This window comes from Centropristis striata, chromosome 5 (assembly GCF_030273125.1).
Source record: "Centropristis striata isolate RG_2023a ecotype Rhode Island chromosome 5, C.striata_1.0, whole genome shotgun sequence".
NCBI classification, from domain to species: domain Eukaryota; kingdom Metazoa; phylum Chordata; class Actinopteri; order Perciformes; family Serranidae; genus Centropristis; species Centropristis striata.
Window position 1 is genome coordinate 29,178,565 of NC_081521.1, and position 26,853 is coordinate 29,205,417.

General features: G+C 38.9%; 1 protein-coding gene across 2 annotated transcripts in view; it reads right to left on the reverse strand.

Annotated features, from left to right (window-relative positions):
• Window positions 1-4,183: 4,183 nt before the first annotated feature.
• Window positions 4,184-26,853, reverse strand: part of mib2 (MIB E3 ubiquitin protein ligase 2) — a 50,809-nt gene continuing 28,139 nt past the window's right edge. For both annotated transcript variants that reach the window (XM_059332587.1, XM_059332586.1), the window contains exons 9-19: window positions 25,967-26,129; window positions 25,201-25,334; window positions 23,652-23,800; window positions 23,001-23,157; window positions 21,659-21,813; window positions 11,496-11,622; window positions 10,594-10,854; window positions 7,774-7,952; window positions 7,461-7,654; window positions 7,208-7,273; window positions 4,184-6,866 (exon numbers count right to left, since the gene is read on the reverse strand). In XM_059332587.1, coding sequence (XP_059188570.1) covers window positions 6,625-6,866; window positions 7,208-7,273; window positions 7,461-7,654; window positions 7,774-7,952; window positions 10,594-10,854; window positions 11,496-11,622; window positions 21,659-21,813; window positions 23,001-23,157; window positions 23,652-23,800; window positions 25,201-25,334; window positions 25,967-26,129 — 1,827 coding nt within the window. In that variant the 3' untranslated portion in view covers window positions 4,184-6,624. The remainder of the gene's footprint in view (window positions 6,867-7,207; window positions 7,274-7,460; window positions 7,655-7,773; window positions 7,953-10,593; window positions 10,855-11,495; window positions 11,623-21,658; window positions 21,814-23,000; window positions 23,158-23,651; window positions 23,801-25,200; window positions 25,335-25,966; window positions 26,130-26,853) is intronic.

Here is a 26,853-nt window from a genome sequence, read left to right on the forward strand (position 1 = left end):
TACATTTGTTTGAACAAATAGGTCATAAGAGTTAAATTTAAGAGCTGATATCTAGACATTTTCCATGGTTTTCTTTATTATGATTTTTGTTATTATCAAGAAAACCATGGAAAATGTCTAGATATCAGCTCTTAAATTTAACTCTTATGAGCTATTTTTGTTGTTATCATTATATTTGTCCTAACAAATATACCTTTAGTTGTACCAGGCATTACAATGAATAAGAAAGCAAGGAGAAAACAAGGGTGGTCTGATATTTTTTTCCATGACTGTATGTTCCATGACTGTGTACTGTAAGATTTGTTCTTCCTCGAGTAATTCTTTTCTAAAGCTTAGCCAGAAAGATAATAAGAGCATTTATTTAAACAGTTCTCGCAGCAATTTTTTCATAAAATATGTCATTCTTTGTGAAAATAGACAAACCTTCAGAAAAAGAAAAAAAATGTTCCCCCATTTTAAAGAATGACATAATAATTAAAGTTGGTGAGTTGGTGTTTTCTGAAACTGTGGTTTGTCAGTTGTTTGATTAGAATATCTGAGGTCACACAACAGGAAACAGTCAGTATTTTGATTTTACATAATACCACTAGATGGTGCTCTCGTCACATCCTGTCCACACGAGCTCTGCTGCTGCTCTGACACACAGGTGGTGGACAAAATAATAGGAACACCTGCAAACATCACTTTAGTAAAGTTTAGACGGATGTTTTTTTGTTGTTATTGTGTCAGAGAAGAGCTCATTCAACTCTTTGTGATGTTGTTGTATTAGGATTATATAGTAATAATAATAACAATAATAATAATAATAATAATAATAATAATAATAATAATAATAACAACAATAAATCAATTATGAAAATTACATTTTATATATTAATGTACAATTGAATTTTATATATATATATATATATATATATATATATATATATATACACACACACACACACTTTATCAAATTATCAGACCACCCTTTTTCTTCCATTTCTTGTTCATTTTAATGCCTGGTACAACTAAAGGTACATTTGTTTGGACAAATATAATGATAACAACAAAAACAACTCATAAGAGTTCATTTTAAGAGCAAATATAGCTAGCCATTTTCCATGGTTTTCCTGATAATAACCAAAATAATTATCAAGAAAACAGCACTGAATGCATACAGGTTGGTTTTTTTTTTTAGCTTTTTTAAACAACACGTCTTGGAGAGTGTAGTGAGAGGCCACATTGTTGTGAGTACAGCCAGCGTTCAAAACTGTCATCCTGTCTTTACAGAGGACGTCACTGGTAAAGCGCTGAGTCATATGCCAAAGCCATCTGAGCTGTAAGACAATTAGGACTAAGAAGTGGCACACAGCAGCATTTAACTGGAGACGCTGCACAGACACACACCAGCAGCCTAAATGGGTTACAGCACAAACACATCCTGCTCTCCTTCTTTTTACCTCAACTGAGTGGAAACTCAGCCATGGAATCAACCAACTTGTGGCACCTTTCAGCTGTTATTCCACTCCAAGATTCTCTAACAACACTCCACAATGAATTTACATTTCTTGGTTTTGCTTCAGAAACAGCATTTTTGATGTCACCCCACAAGTTCTCAATTGGATTAAGGTCCGGGGATTGGGCTGGCCATTCCATAACATCAATGTTGTTGGTTTGGTATGTGATAAATAGGCCCAACACCATAGTAGCAGAAACATGCCCATATCATGATGCTAGCACCACCATGCTTCACTGTCTTCACTGTGTACTGTGGCTTGAATTCAGAGTTTGGGGGTCGTCTCACAAACTGTCTGCGGCCCTTGGACCCAAAAAGAACAATTTTACTCTCATCAGCCGACAATTTTTATAACAGAGGGACTTTGCGGGGGATTCTTGTAAATAGATTAGCTTCACACAGACGTCTTCTAACTGAGACAGCACTTCCAGGTAACTCCAGACTGTCTTTGGTCATCCTGGAGCTAATTATTGGCTGAGCCTTTGCCATTCTGCTTATTCTTCCATCCATTTTGATGGTTGTCTTCCGTTTTCTGCCACGTGTCTCTGGTTTTGCTCTCCATTTTAAAGCATTGGAGATCATTTTAGCTGAACAGCTTATAATTGTTTCACCTCTTTATAAGTTTTCCCCTCTCCAATCAACTTTTTAATCAAAGTACGCTGTTCTTCTAAATAATGTCTTGTACGACCCATTTTTCTCAGGCTTTCAAAGAGAAATGCATGTTCAACAAGTGCTGGCTTCATCCTTAAATAGAGGCCACCTGATTCACACCTGTTTTTTCACAACATTGATGACCTCACTGATTGAATGCCACACTCCCTCTCTATGAAGCATCCAGACCCCTTAGGTCATCTGGAACTGGCTTGTTGCGTGTCCCAAAAACAAGAACTAAGCGGGGTGAGGCAGCTTTCAGTTATTATGCTCCTCACCTGTGGAACAAACTACCTGCAGGCAAACCTGCAAACGGTCAGCTCCTTTAAATCAGGACTAAAAACATTATTGTTTACTGAAGCGTACTCTTAACTTTAACACTTATCTGCTCTACTCTACTGCCCTTACTTTTTAACTACACAATGTTTGACTTGTGCTTTTTATTATTTTATCTCTTTTTTTATCCTGCTGTATCTTCCCTGTTTTAATTGACTGTTTTTACTGTTTTCAATTGTGTCTTGCTGTTTTTAATGTGTATGTAAAGCACTTTGAATTACCTTGTGTTGAATTGTGCTATACAAATAAACTTGCCTTGCCTTGCATTGCCTTGCTATATTTTTGAACACACCCCTTTCAACTAATTGCCCAATTGCACAGCCTTAAGAGCGTGCATATCATGAATGCTGGGTCTTGTTGGTTTTCTGAGAATCTACTGCACCTACTGGTACCTTGTTTGCCATGTAGCAATAAAAAATATACTAAAAACCTGGATTAATCTGGTTAGTCACATTGGACTGCTATTATTTTGAACACTTCTGTACTTACCACTTTCTAGAAGAAGTTCCAACATGTTTATGCTCTATAGAAATTAGAATTGCAATTAATAATGTCAATACTTGTAAGGTAGAGGCTATAATAATAATAATAAGGTAGACATACAAAATACAGAAAATAAAAACAGAAATGAGAATTTATAACAGTTCAGGTGAGGCAGTGGGAGTCAGGTTTTGTAGGCTGTCATGAAAAGGTGGGTTCTGAGTATAAATTTCAGATGTTTAGAGGAAGGGAGTTCCAGAGGGCTGGGAGCAGCAATGGCAAAGGCTTTGACCCTAATGCCTTGTCCTGGTGAAAGGGGGTCAGGAGGTTGGTGTCGGAAGATCTGAGGTGACGGGAGGGGTAGTAACGTTGGAGGAGGTGTAGGATCTTGAAATGGATTTGTTGCTGGATAGGGAGCCAGTGAAGGTGTTGAAGGATGGGTGTTATGTGTTCTCGGGGGCGGGAGTTATGTAGTTTTAGACTTTTCTGAGGAGGTTTTCTTGGTATCAGCTATAATATACAGTATAATGTGGTCAGTGGTTGAAAAAGTGACTGTGAAATTACTCCACAAAAAGTAAAAGTCCTGCATTAAAAACTTACTGAAGTAATAGTACAAAAGTGTCAGCATCAAAATGTACTTTACTTGAAGTATCAAAAGTAAAAGTATTCATTATGCAGAATGGACCCATTCAGATTGCTTGAAATATTCAAAATATTATTGGATAATATAAAGATATTTTTCATGTTAAATCTCGACCTGAAAAGTATCTAAAACTGTAAGCTAAATGTAGTGGAGTAAAAAGTAAAATATTTGCCTCTAAATGTAGTGGAGTAGAAGCAAAAAGCTACATAAAATGGAAATACTCAAGTATAGTAAAAGTACCTCAAAATTGTACTTAAGTCCAGTACGAGTAAATGTACTTAGTTACTTTCGACCACTGATTGCGGTGTAGTGACAGTGCAGAGAGAAGGTACAGATTTGTGAGACCCGGAAACACTGACCAATCAGCAGTTTTTTTTGGGAGGGGGGCTTAAAGAAGCAGGCGCTAAAAGGGTAGGTGATACAGGTATGTTCAGACAGACAGTATGAGGAAAAATAATGTGATTTTTAACGTTAAAGCATGTAAACATGTTCTAGTAGGAACCCCAAAAAACCTGAAAATTTGCATAAAATACTAAAACCAATTAAAACAGAAAAAAGGAAACATCTACACCAGGTCCTTAGAAAACAGTTCCATATTTATTGCAAAATATTTTTGTACAGAATACAACTGAAAAAACATCAACAGAGGAGGAATGGACAGTAAGGCCAACATCAGAACTCCAAGAGCTGAACTGTACAAACACCAAGAGTAACATTTGCTGCTTTGATAGTGTTTTTATACATAAATTGTATCGCGCCCTCACACCGACGTCCTTAAGGGGGAAAAAAAAGAAAAGAAAAAAGAACTCAAACATCTTCCCCATTTTTCGAAAAACATTATTGCCTTTGCCTGTAAACCCTTCAACTCAGAACACCAACGGACAATCCTTAAAATGTTGAAATTTCTGTAAGAAACGTGTCCCTTGATTGATAATGTCTCACAAAATATAAATATATATACTTGTATAAAGTTCCAAACAAAATGGGACTGATAATATTTTGGAAGTCATCATTGAGAACATGAGGAGGTTCAGAGCACTATCGATAACGTTAGGAGGTTAACCTGCTAACACCAGTAACTGAGTGTGCTGAGATAACATGAAATTAAACATTTGCTTTTAGTTTATTTCACACTGCTGGAATAATTGAACCCTCGCTTGAGCTGGGAGGGGTTTAGCATAGTGCGTCTAGATAAATTCGGGCGTGCATGCCCATGCACATCCTCATGCGATTTTGGCACAGATGTAAAAGTTCTTTCCTCGAAGTAAAACATCTCCAGTTCCTTCTCTTACATCTTTTTTTTTTCTCTTTACACATAAAAAAGGCAGAGTGAGACAGGATACATTTTTCTTCCCCGACATTCAAATGTACATCTTTAAACATTGGCTCTCCCAAAATTTGGGATCTAATGAAGACCAAAAAAAGACAAAGAAAAAAACCTCCTGTCTCTGGAAGTTTATTATAGAAAATAAAAATTAAATAACGATTAAAATAGATAGGATTTTTTTTCTCATATGCATAAGCCCTTCAAGAAAACACACCAAAACATTAGAAAGGATGAAGATGATGTACAATCCAGAACTCCAGAGGAGAAAGAGAGAGGGGGGGGGGGGGGGGGGGGGGTTCTTCTCAAATGACTCCATTGGGAAGGTAGATGTGGAACTAGAGGCGCAACACAACAATGTTTTTGCCCTTCTGATTCTATATCTTACAATAAATCTGGTGGATAAATAACAAAACACGAGTATCCACTGCTCAATGGGGTCTCTACAGACAGACTGAGGCTTTTATTGTGGCGGTATTTTGGAGATAAATGCCAGTTTTGTTGCAGCAACTCTTCTGCAAACATTCAATGACAATGACATTTTGAAAGTGAATTTTGAGTCATTAATTAATTAATGACCTTTTTTTTCTTTCAGTGACCCTGAACGACGATCAGATACACTGTAGCTCTGTAATGGTGTGTGTGTGTGTGTGTGTGTGTGTGTGTGTGTGTGTGTGTGTGGAGGAGGAGGAGGAGCTCTTTAACCTGTCGTGGATATCACAAGTGCTTTCAATGATTTGATACCCTGAGTAGAGGACATAGGCTTGGGGTGAAGTTCAGTAGAAACAAAAACTTTTTTTTTGCCAAGCAAACACCAACTGAAAAAAAGGACATTACTAAGTAATACCACCTTTCACACATAAATAAAAACCTGTAATGATCGGTACATTAAAAACCACAAATGTAACCAGCGAGAAATAAAACAACAACGACGACAAATCACCCATGACAACACAGTCATTTTTCAGCTTTACAATATGCATATATTCATGCATATATAGTGTGTATTTCCCCTTGCATACAGGCGAGTGGTTGGGGACTATATAGAGAGCCTTTAGTTATACCAACTCCCTCTGCAGAGACTAACACTGATTATTAAGAGACTGGTACAAATGAGAGCAAACATAATTCACAGGACAGGCTGAGGGGGGCGAGAAGACGAGAAGGGGGACTGATTCTGCGCAGCCTTGTAAACAGAGGAGGCCGGACAGCCAGAGAGGATGATGGGTAACAGACATCCACTTAAAGCAGCAAAGATAGGACAGATTACAGGAGCTGGAAGCTGGGTGAGGAGTGAGGGAAATAAGGGTTGGGGGGGGGGCTTTTTTTTTCTCCGGCTGACCAATCAGAGTACTCAAAGTGGCAGCTTCGCCTCACAATTTCGCCTCGTCTGCTTCCTGTCGGGCTCTGTGGAACATCAGTTCTGACTGCAAAAATAAAGCATGTTCCTGTCTGCGCTGCTCGAGAGGGAAACTACTCGAAATGTAACAAACAGAGCGACGTAACACAGCGTCTTTTTTATAAAGCAACCTATGGACTGTATTCAGTCAGGAGGGAGAGGGATGAGCAGGAGGGTGCGACAGGCAGATGTAGGTCACTGGGTCTTCAAACAGCTGCCCCCCCTCCCATCCCCTCTTCTCTCCAGGCCCCCATCCTCTTTGGGTGGTTAAAGAGCTGAGAGGACAGAGAAGCTCAGACGAATAACTGGATGCGCTCGCGGATGGTCTGCCGGCAGATGGGGCAGGTCTTGAGCGCGGCGCTGCAGTCGATGCAGGAGGCGTGTCCGCACTGGAAGACCAGCTTGATGTGGTTGTCGATGCAGATGGGGCAGGTGATCCGCTCCTCCATCTGGCGGTATCGAGACTGCAGCTGCTCCAGCAGGTTGTGCTGCTCTGAGTTCTCGGTGCCGGGGCTGCAGTCCACCTCCGTTTGGTCTGTGGAGAGGGTGGGGTCAAAGTAATGAGGAACTTAGTTTACGGACAATAATATATGCTATTGTTTTCTGATGGTCAGATTTATGAAAGCTATGCCAGGTTACACTGTCCTGCCGTTTCAAAGTAGAATAATACTGGAAACTTCGGGACCATTGATATAGTGTATACATAACATAATATACAATACATAACATAATAACATAGAATTGAAAAAAACATTTTCGTTAACTGAAATAAATAAGATATAAACGACATTAATAAAAACAACAAACAACTACTGTAACTGAAACTGTATTGTGTGGTTACAAAACTAACCAAAACTAACTAATTCTTCTTCTTACCTTGTCTAATTTTCTTGGTGATTGTGACTTGGCATTTGATGCATTTCTTCATTCTATGGGCACACTCTGTTCAGACAAAAAACAGGTCAGCATGGAGACACAGAAGAGACAGGAAGAGAATACAATAATGCAAATAAAGTATAATTCATTTATCCAAGATTGATGTTAAATTCTCTCTGTTTTTCTTTGAACAGACATATTGATGCCAGTGTGGCCATCACAGTGTCCTGCTCTGACTCCAGACTCCACCCACCTTCACAGGCCACGCTGTGCTGGCAGGGACAGAAGAGAACCAGCAGAGCCAGCTCAGAGCAGATGAGGCATTCGCTGGGCCCCGGCGGCGTGGGAAGAACCAGGTTGGTCATGGTGTTGGGTGTCGTGTGGACCCGCCGCAGGCTGGCGCTGCTCAGACCCTGTCCACAGGTGATGGCCTGCAGACGCTGCAACCTGACAGATAACACACAGCTATAACAAAACCGAGTGCAGCTTTCTCATCTTTAAACTCATTTGAATGTAAAACACTCTTTGGTTCATCAATCATTTTGAATGTTGGCACAGAAGTGTACCTGTGTTTCTCAGAGAAGCCCTTGATGAGCTGCAGCATCGTGCTGTCTGCCACCAGGTCCAGCGGACTCTTTCCTTTGTGGTTGGCGTAGTTGATGTCAGCGCCTTCCTGCGCTAGAAAACAAGCGATGGCTGCGCCGACACTCAGCTCGGTATTCCCCAGAAGACCTGAGGCGCTCAGCTGTGGATACACATGATGATGAGGATAAGATAGACAGAAGAAGTTTGAGCTAAAGCAAACACGATTTTGAGGCAGACCTCTACAAACTAAGAAGTGATGTTGAAATGCTAGAAATTGAACATACTTTGAAAAACTTTGCCAAGGACACAGCTAATGGTGAGCGACAAAAAAGGAAATAGAAGTAATACGAGCGCAATCCTGCTGTAGCTGATATATAAACCCAAATCTAATCAGCACTGAACGACTCCCCCAATAATTCATGTGCTGACAGTGGCCAAAACAGCCCCGAGCACTTAAGTCTAGCCACCGTCATGGGTATGTGTGTGCGTTTGTGTGTGTTGGCTTGGCAGGCGCCCAGGATGCTGAGCAGAGCTGCAGTGTTTGCGGTCATGTGAATTGGAAAGGACGTTCTTCATTGGTGCAATGATAGCAGAACCAACCGATGGAGCAGCCGTGTAAAAAGTGCTGCACGAAGCAGCATGGAGTCAAGGTCTCTTAATAAGACACATTTAACTAGTTCTTGTATGTCAATGTCTCTCTGGCCCAATGAATCATGAAGGAGATTAAAAGAGATGGTGTGACATTATAATTTCATTCATCAGCAGGTGAATACAGTTACTGTGTTACAATGCAGGTGTTTAAAGCTGCTATACTCCAAATTAATGTTCCTATAATTCTCCTGCTGTATTATGCTCATTCTTTAGGTTTGTACTTGTATTTTGGGTTTATACAAGAACATTTTCACATGCTTAAATGTTCAAAAAACACTTATTTTTCTTCTGCATCTGTGCTCTGGGTGTCTCTGCACCATCAATGCAGCCGGAGAATGATTGTAATAGCATTTTTTACCTTTATACAGTATAGTGACATCTAGGGTTGCAAAGGGGTGGACAACTTCAAGTAAGTTTCTAGTAATTTTTTTAGAAAGTTAAATACTCATCCCCCCCAACCCCATCCATTCAAAATTTTAGCAAAATGTTCTAGAAATCACATGGAAATGTGATGGAGGGATGTACAATGCATGTGCAGTAAGCAGTGTGTTATGTGCATGTTAATAAGGAATAGCAGATATTCAAGTGTACTTGCCTGAAATCTGGTTATTTTAGTCAATATTATGCTAAAATATATTCTCCTCAACTATATTTAAGTTCCCAGTTAAGGGCCAGCCTCAATTTTGTAAAAAAAAAAAAACTTGTTTAAGGGCATCGTGTCTGATAAGAAGTATAGACGTATTTGTATATAGACATGGAAAATGTCATATTTTACCATATGTGACCTTTAACATTTAACAACTTCAACACACACACAAAATGACTTAACAGAGGAAAACAGACTCCACTTCAAAATGTCAAAGTGTCACATTAATGTTAGGCGTACTGCAGGGAGGCCTGAGGATTCAGCCAGTAATTGATGTGCCTCTGAGGATGAATAATACCACATGACTCCTTTTAGATTCCTGAAATTAATGGAGTGTGCTTCTATCCAAATTCAAGACTTCCTCTGGGGAAAAATGACATGGTGTGTTTACACCGTCCTCCTAAATTTATCACAGACATCTCAACTAGAGCTCCGTCTCTGCCAAATCTATAACGCTACATTAAGTGGCCCTCTTCACTTCTCAATCCTTCAGCACTTCCTCTTTCCATTCATTACATGGGTCTCTGTCTGTTGCCAGCGTTTGCTTTTAAACCTGCAAAACCAGATTAAGTCAAAGACGAGGTAATCTTTATTTCCCGGAAAATAAATCCTAAACGTTGTGACTAAATAGCTTAAATATGTTTAGTTATATCTCATTCTTTTTTATTTTTTTATCCAGAAAACTGAGCTGTAATGTCTGCTATGACTTGGCTATGACTTGATGGAACTTTAGTGCAGTCCTATCTGATGACTTTCTCCTCAGTTAACCCCTCTCTCCTGCCCTGTTTACACAATACATCAAAGTCCTTTCTCCTCAGTTAACCCTTCTCCTTAAAGTAATCCCACCTTTCCCTCCTCTTAACCATTCATGCCCTCGTTTAGCTGGAAGAGCCACCTGACTCCTTTCTACTAAATCAACCCCTCAGACTATAAACAAATATGTTTACATTCCTTCCATCTGTTTTTGTTTGCCGTTCCCTCCCTGATTCAATATTAAGTCTGTTCTTCTTACCCCTTAAAGGCTTTATTTACCCGCTACATTGTTTTTACCTCCTTAAGACTGCATTAAATCTTTAGTCTTAATCCACCCAGTTTTAGTGTCTATTTACCCCTCATTCAGTCATTATTTACTCCTCTTTGAATGTTAAACATACCCTTTATTTGTGGTGGACTGTCTCTTTAGTAACCATCCCTTCTATATTTACACTCTCACCACTCTCAAACGTTATTTCACATCTTTTGTAAGTTGTGTTTGTAAGTTGTGCTATGGTTACATTATAGCTCCTTCCCATTATGATTCATTTCAATACTAAAAGAATAGCTTATATTATAGCTTATTATCTACATATATTATCACTAATTAGATTTTAAATTCTAAACCACATAAAAAAAAAGCTTTTTCTTGACCAATGTGCTGGTAGCTATTTTCTTAATCCAACTGTAGGTGCTCCTTTTAAGATACATAATAATACAAAATGAAACAAGTAATCTGTTCAGTTCTCACCCTGCAGTAGAGCGACGTGGAGGAGCAACCCTCGCTGCTTTCTTCTGTGCTGCTGGTTCCCACGGCGGGGCTGAGCATGACGTTGGCCAGCTGCGGGCGGAGGAGGGCTACGTGCATGGCCGTGTCGCCGTCCTCGTCCTCCATGTTGACGTCGGCGCCCTCGGACACCAGCAGCTGCACCAGGTCGGTGTGGCCCTGCGTCACCGCCAGCTGCAGCGGCGTCTGGTTCCGGTTGTTGCGGATGTTGATGTCACAGCGTCCCTGTGGAAGAGGAGGTGAATGGATGTATGAAACAAGAGCCGTTTTTCCATTAAAGTTAAAGAAAATTCCAACAACTTGTAAGCAAATAAACAAAGCTGCATAAACTTTCTTTGGTCAGAAGATGGCAGTTTGCTGTGGGCTAATCCATTAGTGAACAGTAAAAGGAAGTAGAGATTGCTCAAGAGAGAAAAATAACTAACAAAAGGTTGCTAATTGGACAACATTGGTGACTCACGAGAGAAAATATGTTTTCAGGAATTGGATTCAATTGGGCAACTTGAAATTGTTCTTTCATTTCAGTTGAGTGAGTTAAATGTTTGCTATGTCAGAAATTAGTCAAAAAAATCATTTCCATCTTCCGTTTAGCTCTTTAAATTTTTTTTTAGAAAAAGACAAAAACCACCTCAAGCAAGTGTAAAAACTTGTATGCACATTTTAAAAATTTGGTGTTTCCATCAAGCTTTTCTCATGCAAATCTTTAAAATGCACATAGAAATGTATTGATGGAAAGGCGACTAATGATGAGTGCATACTGGACTGCAAGCCCTCTTCTGTATAAATCTATACAATTAAAAAGTAGTAGTAAAGAAAAGAGGTTTCGCAACAAGTTTCAAAAGACTGTGATGTGCTCCTCAGCTCACCTCCTTGACGAGGATCTCGGCGACGTCCCGGTGGTTGTTGAGGGAGGCCAGATGCAACGCGGAGAAGCCGTCCTCCTTCTTAACGTCCACCAGCTGCCGCGCTCTGGCCAGGATCTTCTCTGTGGCCCTGCCGCCAGAACAAACAACACAAGACTCATTAGACAGAGTGCACAACACTCCTCAAGGCTCATGACTTAAATTAAGAACAGTTATATGTGTAATTAAAAACAACATTTTACTGAACCATCTCCCACTTTAAAAAAATTGCTGGCTGCTGAATGTTGCCGTTACCACAAAGACTTACCCAGTACCCTGCAGTAATGAAAAAGGATTCTAATATAGGCTGCTGAGGTGAATATTAACACTGTATCCATCTTTCAGATTATGAAGCTCATATCATCCTGTGCCACTGCGTGCCCGACATGAACTTGAACAGAGACGCAGCTGTTGACAAGCCGATCTTACAAGAAAACAGTGAGCTTCTTCTCAGCATACAGCCAGCTGACCTCTTGATGTACAACTCACCATTTCTTTAATACCCCCCAACCCAAAGTGTTCCACGTAAAGTGCCGCTTTAACCTCTTCCCTTGGACACCGGTGTCCTCCATCAACATTAGGGACTTTCAGAGGCTGTAGCAGGTTAAGTTTTAAAGCAAGAGTGAATATACTTGTATCATATCAAACTAGACAAACCTTCCTATCCTCTGGCAACATGCCATGCTGGCTTGTCGCAGAAGGGACTAAGTAACGCTGCAAAGTTTGGCTATGACTTTAGGATGTCTGAATGAAAATGGGTTCAAGGGGTACCCATGAGTCTCCGCTTTACAGGGGACCTTTTTTATATACATTTCTGCATACTGGGGTCCCTAAACAGTTCATGTGTGATTAAGTTATTCCTCATTGTAGCCATTTCATTGTAGTGAGAACATTTTTTAAAAACTCAACCTCACTGTATAAAATGACCTGCTGTGACGTCTAGGATAATCACAGCTGTATATTGACAATAAGGAGGTTTCTCCATAGTTTCCAGGACAAAAGTACAATTGGTCAACTGACCAATCACAGAAAAAAGCAATTCTTGCAGGAAGAGTGGTTTAAAAAAAAAAAAAAAAGTCAAATTCAGCACCAAATCTGTGTAACAAATTATTTCAATCCCCAAATTGCTGTCACAATTTACAGGACATAACTGAGCATGTGAATGGTCTTCATATATCATAAGCCTTTATACACTTTAATGGCATTTGATGACTTTAACCGTTTGTTAATGTTGTTGTTGTTATCATTATAACAATTATAAAAACCTGTCTCAAATAGCCTTTTTGTTTAGATATCCCCATCATATTTTAACTGAGAGTAGTTAACAATTTATACTTTGACCCCATGGTGTTTTCCAGCCCATAAGTCCAAGCTATAATGATCTGCAGGCCTGTATTTACCAAAAATATTCAGGCGGACAATAAAAGATATTTTTCAGTGTTTCAACTTCTATCACTTAATAACAGTAGCACTTACAGTTATTCTGATAAAATCCAGAGTTTTACCTTTCAAATGTGACCAAAACCACAGATTTACTCCATAACTATTCAAGAACAGCTTTCAGTTTACTAGTTGGTATGTCTTTGATAGGTTTCAATTGGCCGTTTTAAGGTTAATTTGTTAAGGGGTTGAACAAAACAAAACATAATATTTTTGTCACATGTATGCCTAGAAGCACTTGAAACACCGTGCTGAGCTGCATCTTAAATTATTCTTCAGCTTCCCAGCTTTCAGGTGGTGTGCACAATATCTATGTGGGATCTACTGCTGACCTGCTATCTCCCCCTTAAAGACCCCCTGTCCCTCCATAAAAAGACAAAACACGGGTCCTGTAAGGAGGAAAAGAGAGATCCCTATCATCCAAGGATTATATGTCCCTATTTCACATAATCCTTGACTCAGGTGGAATGTGTCATGGATAACGTTGGTCTGGATAATAAAAGAGGAGCGTTTATCATCTTCTTTTTGTTGCTTTTATGTATTATAATGTGTTTTAACATGTGAAAGTGATTAAGCCGCTGTCCTACAAAGATGGTGTATCTCAATGGGACCTTCCAGGCTAAATCCTTGCAGCTTAACAGCATCATATTCAGTGTTCAATCAGTGTGATTTAATATGGAAAAACGATATGATCACCTCACGGCTCGGCACAACTGAGAGCATTTGACGCTGTAATCTTTCAAGGTCAAAACTTTTAACCATCCTCTTTAGCATCCATCTCGTTTTGTCAGATAACAGCATGCTATCTTTAATGTGATGGGAGGAAGTCCTGTCAGGGATGACACCACATTCAGCGAAGTGAAACTATTACAACTGTTTTGTGTGATTGACGCAGCAGGCCAATGCTGCAGCATTGAGTTGTCCTCTGCTCTGTAGCTGAGCCTGCTTTATGACGTGTGAAATTGAAGCTGACAGCCTTAGCGAGGACCCAGGAAGCTGGCGTGCCACCGTGGAGGCTTCGGTGCGACTTGACCCTACCTTTCTTTGGATGTTAAGCTAATTTTATCGTTAGGATTTCACTGTTTGGAATCTGAAATATGAGAATGGAGCAGACCGATGGATAGCACACAAGGCATGCTTCCAGCTCAACATTCACTTCTTGACATCTGCCAATCAACAAACAGTTCCAGACTATTAAAGGGACATGTAGAAACTAGAGGATATAAATACATTGCTCAGTAAGCAGCATGCGGAATTTAGGGCTGGGCGACATATCGATATATAAAAAAATATATATATATTTTTTAAAAGTGATATGGAATTACACCATATTTCATATATCGATATATATATATATATATATATATATATATATATATATATATATATATATATAGTCTTTATTTATTTATAAATGCTGCCCTTACTAGAGTTTGTCAAATTAAGTTATTTTGTAATGTTCGTTATTCTTTTCTCATATAAATATATTTATTTCAGAAATGATTGGCCTATTTTATTTCATAGGCTATTTATATTTAAATGTACACTTTATGGAGTTTTGATTTTTTTTAAAAAGGTACTCCTGTCTACAGTATTTATGTTCACTTAAATAAACGGTTTCAATAAAACTATTTGTGACATGTTGTATTTGGCTTTGACTTTGACTGAACATTTGCAGCAATAAAAGCCAATTGTCAATACAACACAAGCAATAGGGAGAAACATCCAGAGGATGTAAAGTATTGAGACTTTTCTGGAGACTGAAGTCATCATTTGGTTATTTTTGGGAGTGTGCATCATGCCGGTTTGCATGTTGTAAGTGAGAAAAGAAAAGAACATTTTGATTTAATCTATAATTAAACTCTTAATTATTAAGAGTGAGTATGTTGTTAAATCTATCGGCAATACAAGCCGATATTTATAAAACAAAACACTGTCAATACAACACATGCAATAGGGAAAAACATTCTGAGTATGTAAGGTATTAGGACTTTAGAAAACTACATTCTTGGGCACAGATGATTGATGGAAAAACTGTATATGAAATCATTGTTACCTTTTATGAATTTTTGTCAGATCTACTTCGTTATGTCATATTATTTAAAAAACTCTTTCTTTCCCTTGCACTTCCACAGCACCAATATTTGAATTTCAATTATTGTATTTATACTGATGAAACTGACGTATAGAGCTCGATAGACAAAAATTATCGGCTGATATCGGCCTATCAAAGGCATTTTGATATCGGTATATATGCCGTCCAATATATATGTGCTGTTATGGACACTTTTTTTACACAATATGTAATGCATAAAACCTTGCTCAGGAATTGACTGAAACTGAACAGTAAGGATGTTTATTTAGCTTTTTATTTTATTCCTATTAATTCTTTATTTTCTCCGTTATCATTTATAGAATTGGTGGACAATGAAATACATTGTTTTTATAATAATAATAATATTAAATATTATTTCAATGTTTTACGTATGAGAAAGTAGCTCTCTGGGTACATTTGCAGAGTGGTGAAAAATTAGATTTTTTTCTTTAGGGTGATGATGTCATAAAATATGATGAAACAAGCTCAATTCGAAACCTCAACAGAAGCTAGGAATGTAAAAAACAAAAACATTAGGTACAGCCCTTGTTAGCATATCTGTATTACACTGTATAAACCCTCCTGGTGGTGTACAGGGAACATGATATGCAATTATTTTTGCATCAGTGTAAAACATGGCAGTTTTAATGCAGCTTTAATTATGAGAACTAACAAATTAAAGTGTTTACAGGCTCATTAGCAGCAGATTGCTTATGCACGAGCGCTGAGAGCACAGGCTGCTCTGTTACATGTGCTGTATAGTCACATATGCTCTGGGTGTATTACCAAGGATGGAGGCTGGTGGGGAGACATTGTGTTGGAGGTCATTTGTACCTGCAATGCAGCGCCGTGTGTGTGTGTGTGTGGTGAAGGTATTGATAGAGGGAAATCTCACTCCTGCTTTTGAGTCTCCGGAGCATCCACCTTAGCTAAAGGGCTCACCGTCGCAGAAATGCAGGAGACACAGGCGTGTCAGCTGTGTCACCTTTGTACCCACTACGCCTCACCTCACTTCTCTACATTATTTCCATAATCGTTACTCCTCTGAGTTCATGAATATTCAGACCCGGGCTGACGTTTCGGGGCAGTTTTTGTACAAACATGCCTTCACACACAACAGCTAGAGGGCATCTCGGGCACACTGGAAATGACTTTTCTGGAGACTGAAGTCATCACTTGGTTATTTTTGGGAGTTTGCAACATGCCTGTTTCCAACTTGCTTCTTGATCAAAGCAAAATACATGTACCATGTATTCATTCTGACTCTGGAAGTGACAAAAGAGTGCTGTAAAATCTATCTGGTGTGTTGCACAGCTGTCAAAAAGCTCATTGTAAAACCAGAAAGACAGGAGTAAATATGAAGAACAGAAAAAACTGTAGTGGAACAAAAGGGTATCTGGTTAAAGTGAGCAGAAAACAAGGAAGCTACAAGGAGGTGAGATTACAGGAAAGAAGAAGAAATCTGGACAAATATAGTTTAAATACAGTACACAGACTAACCAGCCTATCCTTACTATCCAATTGCCTCTGTTGTGAAGATTTAAAAAAAAAAACTCCCAAAGAATTCTGGCTGCTTGCCTTGTTTCTATTCTTTCCCAGGACTGTTTGTGAACTTGGCCTCTGGACCTCTTTTTCCATTTCCTCGCAATAAATAAATACGCTAATAAACAACACGTTGTCATTTTTCAGTCACTAAAAAAAGGGCCACAGCTGCTGACAGGAACTCTAAACAGTGTCCCATCAAACAAAAACTCCAGAGGAAACTTAAGCAATGGTCAACTGACTAACTAGAGGAACAATCCCAGTAGTGAATAATGGGAAATGTATATTATTATGAATCCTTCCAATGATGATATTATAGCCAGTAAATTATTGGCTGATAATGCTTTCATTGACTTGAGTGCAGCATCTACAAACTCAGATACAGTAGGCGGCATTATTTAATACATTGACATATCTGATTTGCAGTGGTGGAAGAAGTATTCAGTTCCTTTACTTAAGTAAAAATATTAATATCACAATGTGAAATTACTTCACTACAACTAAAAGTGCTGCATTCAAATCTTACTGAAGTAAAAGTACAAAAGTATCAGCATCAATATATACTTGTATATTGTTTTATATATTATTACAACATTTGTATTGATGCTTTTATGTAAGCAATGTTTTAATTTTGTAAAGACAGGGCTCATTTAATTACTTAATATACTGTTATAAGATTTAATAAAAAAGGAAACGTCTAAGTCACTTTTTACGTTAAATCTCGACCTGAAAAGTAACTAAAGCTGGCAGCTAAATGTAGTCAGTGCTATGGAATATTGAATCTCACTACACCTGAGCATTTCTTATTCTCAGATGTGCACAAACTAATGGATAACAACTTGTTTTAAAAAAAATATAAAAATGTAGAATTATCGGTTATCGTAAGCAAAAAAATCCTTTTTTTGCATCCTTAGTAAATAATAAGTGGATGAACAGCAATAAGTTCTTAATAATATAACTTTTAATAAATATGGCTTTGAATTTACTCCATGAAAATTAGTAGGAGATAAACTGTAATGAGATGTGTCTCCCCTGAATCTAATGCCTGCACACATTCAAACTGCAAATCATAATTTGTATTTAAGCCTGAACAAACATAGCACAAACACACAGCACCTGTATGTAAATGTACAGTAAGCCTGCTGATGATATATGAATGAACTGCTGAACTGAGCCAATGTGAACATTGTAAATCCTGTGTCTCTACTTTTGGCACAGCGGCTGAAGTAAAGCTAAATGAATGCTGGGGAGTGCAGCCTAAACTCCCAACACTGCACATATGACACTTGCCAGAACAGATCGTACATTTATTAAATTACTGTCTGGTGCGGCCTCCGCTGCCGTTCTTTTTCCTCTCTCACTTGAAGTTATTGCATGGCCACTGTCTTTTTTCCCCACTAACTGGACTCATGCACGGGGCCGTCCTGGGATTGGATTTATATTTTTTTTAGGATCTTTTTCAACTTGTGTACAGTGAGCTGGGAGGTGGCTAGTGGCAGTGGTGGAAAGTAACTAAGTACACTTACTCAAGTACTGTACTAAATTTTGTTGAAGTTGTACTTTCCTTGAGTAATCCCATTTTATGGAACTTTATACTTGTACTACACTACATTTAGCTGACAGCTTTAATTACTTTTCAGGTTGAGACTAACATAAACATGTCAAATTTAAAGTGATTTGACATTTGTTGAAATTAAACCTCATAACAGTATATTAAGAAGATGAAATGAATCCTACCTTGAAAAAATTAAAATGCTGCTTAAATAAATGCATTTAATACTAATAATAATCCTATAATATATTTGGGATATAGATAACAATCTGAGTGGGGCCTGCATAATAAGTACTTTTACTTTTGATACTTTAAGTACATTTTCATGCCGATACTTTTGTACTTTTACTTGTAGTGGAGTAATTCTGCAGTGTGGTATTAGTACTTTTACTTAAGTAAGGAATCTGAATACTTTTTCCAGCACTGGCTGGTTATTGGAGTCATGAGGACATGTGGACCACTAGGAGGAAGTTGGGAGGTCAGAATTAAGCACTTCAAAGCATTCCCCTTGAAAATGCATTGAGTCATCGTAATTTTTTACTGGTTTAGTGCTTGACAGACTGGCTTAAGTAGATGGTGGGGAGACTGCAGGCAAATAACCAACAGACTAAGCCATGGTAATCTACTCACAGCCTGAAAATCTTTACTGATGGCAATAACAGGGCTTCCACTCTTTGGAATATACATTTCCTAGAATATTATCCACCAAATTACATAAAAATGCACTTTAAAAAATCTCTAATTGAAACCTTGAATGAAGTGGCTTCGCCTCAAGGAGGAAATTTATGGTGATGCTGGTGTTTTTCATTCCTGTTTCCTTTCCTCTGTGGCACCTCTTTAAAAAGAGCCAGCGACAACTTTCCATGACATGGTTCTGTTATAATTTTGGAAGGAAAGCTCATATGAGGTCGTAAAAGGGCCTGGAGCACAGTAGCAGGAACCTCACCATGGTCAGACAGACTGTGAAAAATATCAACTCTGTCTTCATTCAGGCAAGTGAGGTGACTTACTATCTTATTCTTTTTTTCAAATAGGTGGAAAAAATTATACTTTCTTGATCTTCCTGTTGCAAAGTGATCTTCCTTTCAAGACCTTGACTGCACTGGAAACAATGTAGTTCAGATTTTCACTTGAATAAAGTAATAATAAAAACAATAAATTACCTGTTAAGGTGCTTTTCAAAGCATTTTACTTCAATGAATCAATTATACTAGAGCCTGACCAATATGGGATTTTTGAGGATGATGCTGAATAAAGCACCAATTTTCCACCAATATGACTATTCAGAAGGCAAAAAACTTCATTAATGAATATTTAACATCATCAGTCATGATACCACCCAATTCTAGAATTGAATACTGAGAACATAAAAAAAAATATTAATAAACATCAGTACTGTATATTCAGTATTTTTTAAATCACCCCATGCACCGTTTTCTGCATTAAAAGTTCTATAAAAAAATAATTTAAAAAATCATATTAGTGCATATCTGAAAATATCTATGCCAATACCGATAGATACCGATATGTCTGTGATAATATCGGCTAACAGAAATATTAGTCGGGTTCTTAATTGTACAGCTGAAAGAGAAAAATAATAGAATACAAAATAGAATATATTTCTAAGAAAAAAAATGGAAGTTTGTTTGAGTCATGCGATATAAAAAAATATGTTACATAATTTGGCTAAGATAGAACATAACATTCAGATATTAAATGTATCACTAAGATAAACGGATAACTTCTAAAAAAGAAACCATTCACTTTTAGCTTGCTCTCTGTACATTTCCAGGCTATTCGGGGTGTGTGGGAGCTGATGTGATGCAACATGGACAGAGGAGGACACTGGCACACCAAAAAAAGCCAGACAGAAGAGTTGAAACCTTATCATTGTGAGAACATTCAGTTATGTGCTGCGTTTCTGCCTGCCTGGTCAGCGCAGCGTCAAGGCTCTGCTTGTGATTAAGCACCGCCGGTGTCAACCAGCCGAGAACCAACACAGTCACAAGACAAAGGAGCCTTTGTGACAGGTGTCACTGAGGCAGCCTTGATGTTTGGCCTCAAGCGCATCAAGGTAGAGTAAAAATGCCAGAGCTGATCTGTCACCAGCTCCCTATTGGTGTCAGTGGGAGGACTCAATTTCAGTGATGAATACAATATACATCTCTTCTAAAAACGTACTTTTATCGGAGAGCCTTTCCTGATTTTACTTGAACTTTAACTTTCCTTGAACTGTCTTTTAATTGCACAGAGTTATGTCATTTTCTAACATTACTTTAATCTGTTATTTTATGTCTGTTTTTAACTTGTCTTTGTAACATGTCTTTTGAAAAGTGCTCTATAAATGAATATTATAATTATATTATTATTATTACATAGAACAATTTTAGGAAGAATTCATTTTGATAGTTTCATAAAAATAAATGTTTTATCTTTCAAGATGAGTAGGTCTTTCCTCTGAAAAATGATGTGGTTCACAGTTCACAGTTTGTTTGGATTATTTGACTTTTTGTCCAATCATGAGTCCCTGGTTCTGCTATCTGCATTGCTGAAAAGAGACTACACTAAATGTAGTTTGGGAAAAAACTTGTGGGACACGTCATTGTGTAGGGAACCAGGACGCAAAAGTAAATGTTGTTGAATTTTTTTGCCTGATATTGGCTGCCAGCATGCTGACAGCAGCAGAAGCTGTGTGGGAGATGAGCTCTCTATCTGTAACGGATAGTGTTGAGGGTTGACCTTCGAGTCCTCACTTGAACACACAGGAGAGATTCCCACACACACACACACACACACACACACAGCCATCATCATCATTTCCAAGGCTCGCATCAGATACGTGCATCCGGATGACCAAGACACAGAGAACAAATGAGCAGACTGAAAAGAACAGACGTCATGCTCTGCATATGTACTGGATTTTTTTCACTTTGCAATTTTAAGACGCACATTGCTGACAAGCAGTTGGATTTATTTGATGCACACATGCTTGATGGCAAGCTAGATTTGGAGAGTCTGAATCTAGAAACTAGTAATTTGTCCATACTGAGTAGCTTACAAGCTTTGAGGACACTGTCCAGATTTGTGTGGGTAAAAACATATTGGAAATAAAACTGATTCTGATTGTCTGACTGAAATTTCAGAAATAAAAGGGGACATGACACAACATCACTATTTATCTCACGCATCTTTCTAATTATACCTGTATTCACCCTCTGTCTGAAACACATTTTAGCGTCTGTTTCTTTAAGGCCCACTCTGGAAAAAGCCCAGTCTGCTCTGATTGGTCAATGTTTCAGAGGAATTACCCTGTTGGCACTGTCTGCCTTTATATAGTATAGCTGTGGCATCACAACCTCACAGAAGTCCTGACAGCTCATTCAAAGCCATAGTTTGTTTTTGTTTTTTATAATAAAAGTTGTGTTTCAATGTCACTTCCTACATTGTGTGTGCTGTAAAACATACTTACAAAAGGTTTTGGATCTGATCTCTACTTACAGTTTGTTTCCCTTGAGGGCAGCATGGTGCAGCAGGTTAAAGCCTCTGTGGTTCTGCTGTGTGAAGTCGATGTTGGGCACCAGGACCAGGATCTCAATGATATTCCGGAAATCTTTAGCAATGGCGTCATGGAGCGGTGTGTCCCCATATGAATCCTGTTTGAGGGGGGAAACAAGTTTTTTCCAAGTTTTTCAAGTGGCACAGTGAATGAGGAACTAAACTAGAACTGCAGGTTTTAGGGCCTCTTCTTCAGGCATGTAGAGACATGATGAAAAATGTGAAATACCGTTTAAAACTTGCCATAATGGTGATTGTATAAATCACAGTGTCTTAGCAGGCTTTGTTTTCCAAACAGCATCATTAATCATTAAATAACTATAATACATAAACTATATGATAGTTACACCTATAATATCAACAATCTGCAACCATGACATGCTTTTGTTCACCAGAATTAGTTGTAATCCTGAAATATAGAGTGTGTATAATAATTTTGCCTCTATATTAGTGGTGTGATGGATGCTGCAGTGCATTCTGATAATATGTTGCCTCGAACAAACACAAACCGGGTTGCTCCTCCATGTTTTTAGCAGAGTAGCCACACTACTCAAGCGGAAAAAAATTGCTGTTAGTGAATTCGGGGCCTGGTTGCAGGCATGTCAGACAGTCTGGAAAATGCCTGAAAAAGACACACTAAATTGCTTTAATGAGTATGAGGGCTAAACTGAGCCAGGATCTCAGTCAACCACCATAAATGTTTGCATTTGTGTGTTTATAACTGCTTGGAAGGCCAATGTGTAAGTTGCTCTTGACATCTGTAGAGCAAATGACAGAGAAGCTCACTTATTAGCCAGATTTCCAGATAAATATAATCACAAATTTTAACTGAATTTGGAGAACAGCAGTAAAAGAATATGGGAATTAATGCCTGTTTTCCTCCACTGCTGATGTGTAATTATTAGGAGTTGGTTTATCAAGATAAGACTGTACAAAATCAACACTTCTCCATTTCTCTACTTTGATAACTTACAGGCCAAGCCATAAAACTGAATGGACTGTGTCATGTCTCAAAAAAACCTTACTCCCTTATCACACATGACAAAAACGTGAGCAACTGGCTAATCATTCAAATCCAATAGTACAATGAACCGCGACTAAAACTATACAAGCACAGTTTGAATTTCTTCCCTATGCCACAGACAAAAATCAATATCAATTAATGTCGTTAAATCATTTGTAAGAAGTGGAAAACATTTTAAAAACACACAACAATCTTTACCACGGTTTGTAGGGTGACAAAATTATAAAAATCAAAAGGCCAGTCTGAGGTATTACTGCTCACCTGGAGGTTGACATCAGCCGAGTGTTCGGTCAGCACTCGAACTACATCAGTGAAGCCCTTGTTGACGGCGATGTGGAGCGCCGTGCACATGGAGTTGTTCAGGAGGTTGACATTTGCCCCCTTGCTCAACAGCAGCCGTGTGATCTCTGCCTGATTACTAAACCATAAACACAAAGAGAATCATACACACATTAATCCTCGCTGTCATGCATTTCCGATGAGCCGTTTCAAGTGTCTGAACAGTGCTTTTAATTAAGTTAATTCAAACCAGTACATCAAGTCTCAAATGCTTATTCCGAAGAAAAAAAAACCTACTGGGAGATGCACATAGCTGCACGAGTTGCAGGCAAAGTTGCACAAATATCCTTTTTAAAACCTGACAATGTCTTTGCATGGTGCAAGTCCACACAGTTATTTTCAACATGTATGAATTGAAGAATTTGTAAAATGCTGACTTATGTGTTAATGTGAGAGTAGGATGTAGCTGAGTGATTAGGCAACCCTTTAATGCTGTCACCTCTGTGAATGGATTATCACATAACAAGGAAAGAGACAGGCAAGAGCTCTACTGTAAATCTGTCAGTCTCCAGGTCCCCATTGCACTGCTGTGTGTGTGTGTGTGTGTGTGTGTGTGTGTGTGTGTGTTCTTACCCGAAGGCAGTGTAGTGCAACGCTGTGTCTCCATCTTCATCCTTGACTTCGATGGAGCTGTTGGCCTGCAGCAGGGCCTTCACCACCTCCATGTGGCCTTGGTGAGCAGCAACCTGTAGTGCAGTCTTGCCCTGGTTCTTTATATCCACCTGCCGGGAACACAAAAGTGGTTAAAGATTCATCAGAGGCCGCCTGGACACTAACACAGCTGAACATAGATTGACTGGAAATAATCTGAGCATGAACAATAATCACGTTTGTCATACGCTTGAGACATAATCCTAATAAGTAGAGGAGTCATCACCGAGTAGACATGACGTAATGAAAATCGCAACACAATGACTTATAATTACAGATTTCGTTTGATTTAATTAAGTTTAGTTTTTACTCTTTTTTTAAAAGCTCTCAATATTATACATTATTAATACCAATCAAGAGATTTTGCCAATTCTACCTGAGGTACCTTTAATATCTCTGATCATTTTAGGCCATTGTGAGTTTTGTTTTAGGAATGTTTATTTGCCACATTAGATTGACAGGATTCTTCTGATCAATGTGATAAAACACCTGAATTTGTCAGGTATTTAATTCACTATATTAGGCAGAAACAGATCATTTACCTTCTCCATCAAATTTCCTGAAAATATACCATATCATAATACAAAATGACATGCATCATGAAAGAAAACTTTATCCATATCGCCCACTCCTATGATTGTCTAAATCTCAAGTTGTTCCAGTCACTGATCACACTTTTACTCTCCTACCTTGTATTTCAATAATTAGTTTCAGAGCATCTTGATAAGCCTATGAATTTTTTAGAATCAATCTCATAATTGATCAACATGTCTGTTGACAGAAATATATACACACCCATATATATATATATATATATATATATACATACATACATACATATATACACACATATATATGTGTATATATTGAGTATGTTTAATTTACAACATTTATACATAGAATAAACAGAGAAATGTGAGTAGTATATATAGAGGTTGGAGACACTTTTTTTAAATGTATTTTTTGTGTGGACAATTTTGCCTTCTTTTAATAGTGCAGAAACTATGAGATATGCAATAGATGTCCAAAGTCTGAAATCGAACCCTGGATGTTGCAGTAGCATGGCATGGGTTTTAATCACTTGCCTACAAAAGGTGCTAATCCGTGTAAATCTTTAAATATCATGGAGTTAACGGAAGTTAGAAGACCAACATATTGTGTAAACCATGTTTGGTAAATAAACAACTATATTCACTACAAGAAGGAGCAGAAAAGAAAAATACTCTGCTCCAGTGTTGTGTTGAAGCATAACAGAACCAAATCAATAGTTTTAACAGATAACAGAATGGTGTGTGAAAATTTGGATAGTCCGGAGTCATTTTTCTTCCTCGGACCATGTCCCTGTTCCTTATCTGTTTCATTACATCACTCTGGCCCTTAAATTCCCCACCCCCCAGTCTCGGTGTCTTGGTGGAAAGAGCTCTTGGAACGGACAGTGGACTGCAGCAAAGAGAAGGAGTGCTGCACTAACCTTGTCAGGATACTTCTGCACCAACTCCCGCACTTTGTTGGCACTGCCGTGTGCTGCCTCAATGACCAGCCGGCTGGGGTTGTCCTGTTCTGTGGACTGAGACAGCAGCTTCTCCAACACTGAGATGACAGTACCTAAACACAGACAGAGCAGGGTGGAGAGGGAGGGAAAGGTGGAAGTAAAAGGGGGACAGACAAGAGAGACAAAAGGAATCCTTTAGCTTCAGTCCAGTGTGAGCAATATGATTAGAAATGGTGTCAGAAAAGCCTTCCAGAGGGCTAAAATAGCAGGCGCACGGGTTAGCTGAGCGAGCTGCAAAATCACAGGAATGAGTCAAAATGCCCCTCCATGCAGTGCAATCTGACCACACGCACATTCACAAAGGCACACATACATCACTCTGAGGTGAAATCATGCACAGAACAGATTCAGTCATGATTAAGAGACTGCTGGTAACCTCTGACATGATGACAAATGTCAGCTGTGCAGCCAAAACCTCTTGCTGTCAACATGCAGGACCATGACATGCTATAGAGAAGAACATTTCAAGAAATGACACCCCGTAGACACATCGCTGAAAAAAGACAGACAGGGAACGGCAGTGACTGTGGCCATTAATGCTACATTTTGCAGCCTGGATGCGAAAGAATGCATGGCATAGGCAGAGCTGGAATGGAGGCAGGGGAGAATGAAAGAATGCACGCAGAAGGTAAAGCTGGAGCTGGAGTGTTAGAGATGAGTCCCCTCGTCCCGGCAGAGGCCTTACTTCCAGATTCGCTGGGGTTCTCGGCCGTCATGAGGTTGGCGTCCACCTCCACGGTCTGAGCAGAGAGGCACGCTGGGTTGAACGTCCATGTCTGGCCTCCAAACGCCACCCGTAGGTCACCGTCCGCATATACTTTCAACACCTTCCCAGCCTGGCCAAGCACCTAGGGAGGAAAAACAGTAAGTAACACGGGTATGGCATGGGTGGGTGAGAAAGGGTAAAAAAGAAGGTTAACAGGGACAAATAAAGAAATTAAGAGTGGAAAAACTAATCCACCAGGAACTATTTGTGGTTTTTTAGAGGACCAATTACTGTGCCTCTTTAATTTTAGGTAAATTGTCAGGCCGCATTCGAGGAAGCGGCTCTAAACTTGATTAGTTCCTGATGTACACCCAATTTTCAGGAACTAGGTCACTTTTAATTCAGAGGTAGGTCTGCCAGATAAAGGCTTTACTTTAACAAGTGATGCAGTTAGCACCATGCACAGACGGGGAATAACCCAAAGATGCCAGAATACAGAGGTGAGACAAAGTCGTTGGTTTGCAAGTCTAATTTCTTAGTTACTAAAGCCTGAGTGAAGTCAGACATTCAGGCATGCAAGTTCAGAATAAAGTCCCAGGTCAAAACCATAGACTGTATTAAATATGGACGTAATCTCTGTGACGTCACAGAGCCGAAATAAAGCTCAAAGCAGGTGACTCCTGTTACTCCGAGAGGAGCAATCTTGGAAGTGCCTGACTAATTTATGGTTAATCCAAAATAGGGAGGGGTAGAGAGGCTAGGCAGGGGTCAGCTGAGGTTGGCTGAATGTAGTAGCGAGACACTTGTGAGGACAGCCACCGGTCACTCACAGCAGCCATGCCCTTAATGATGCTTAGCTATAAGCC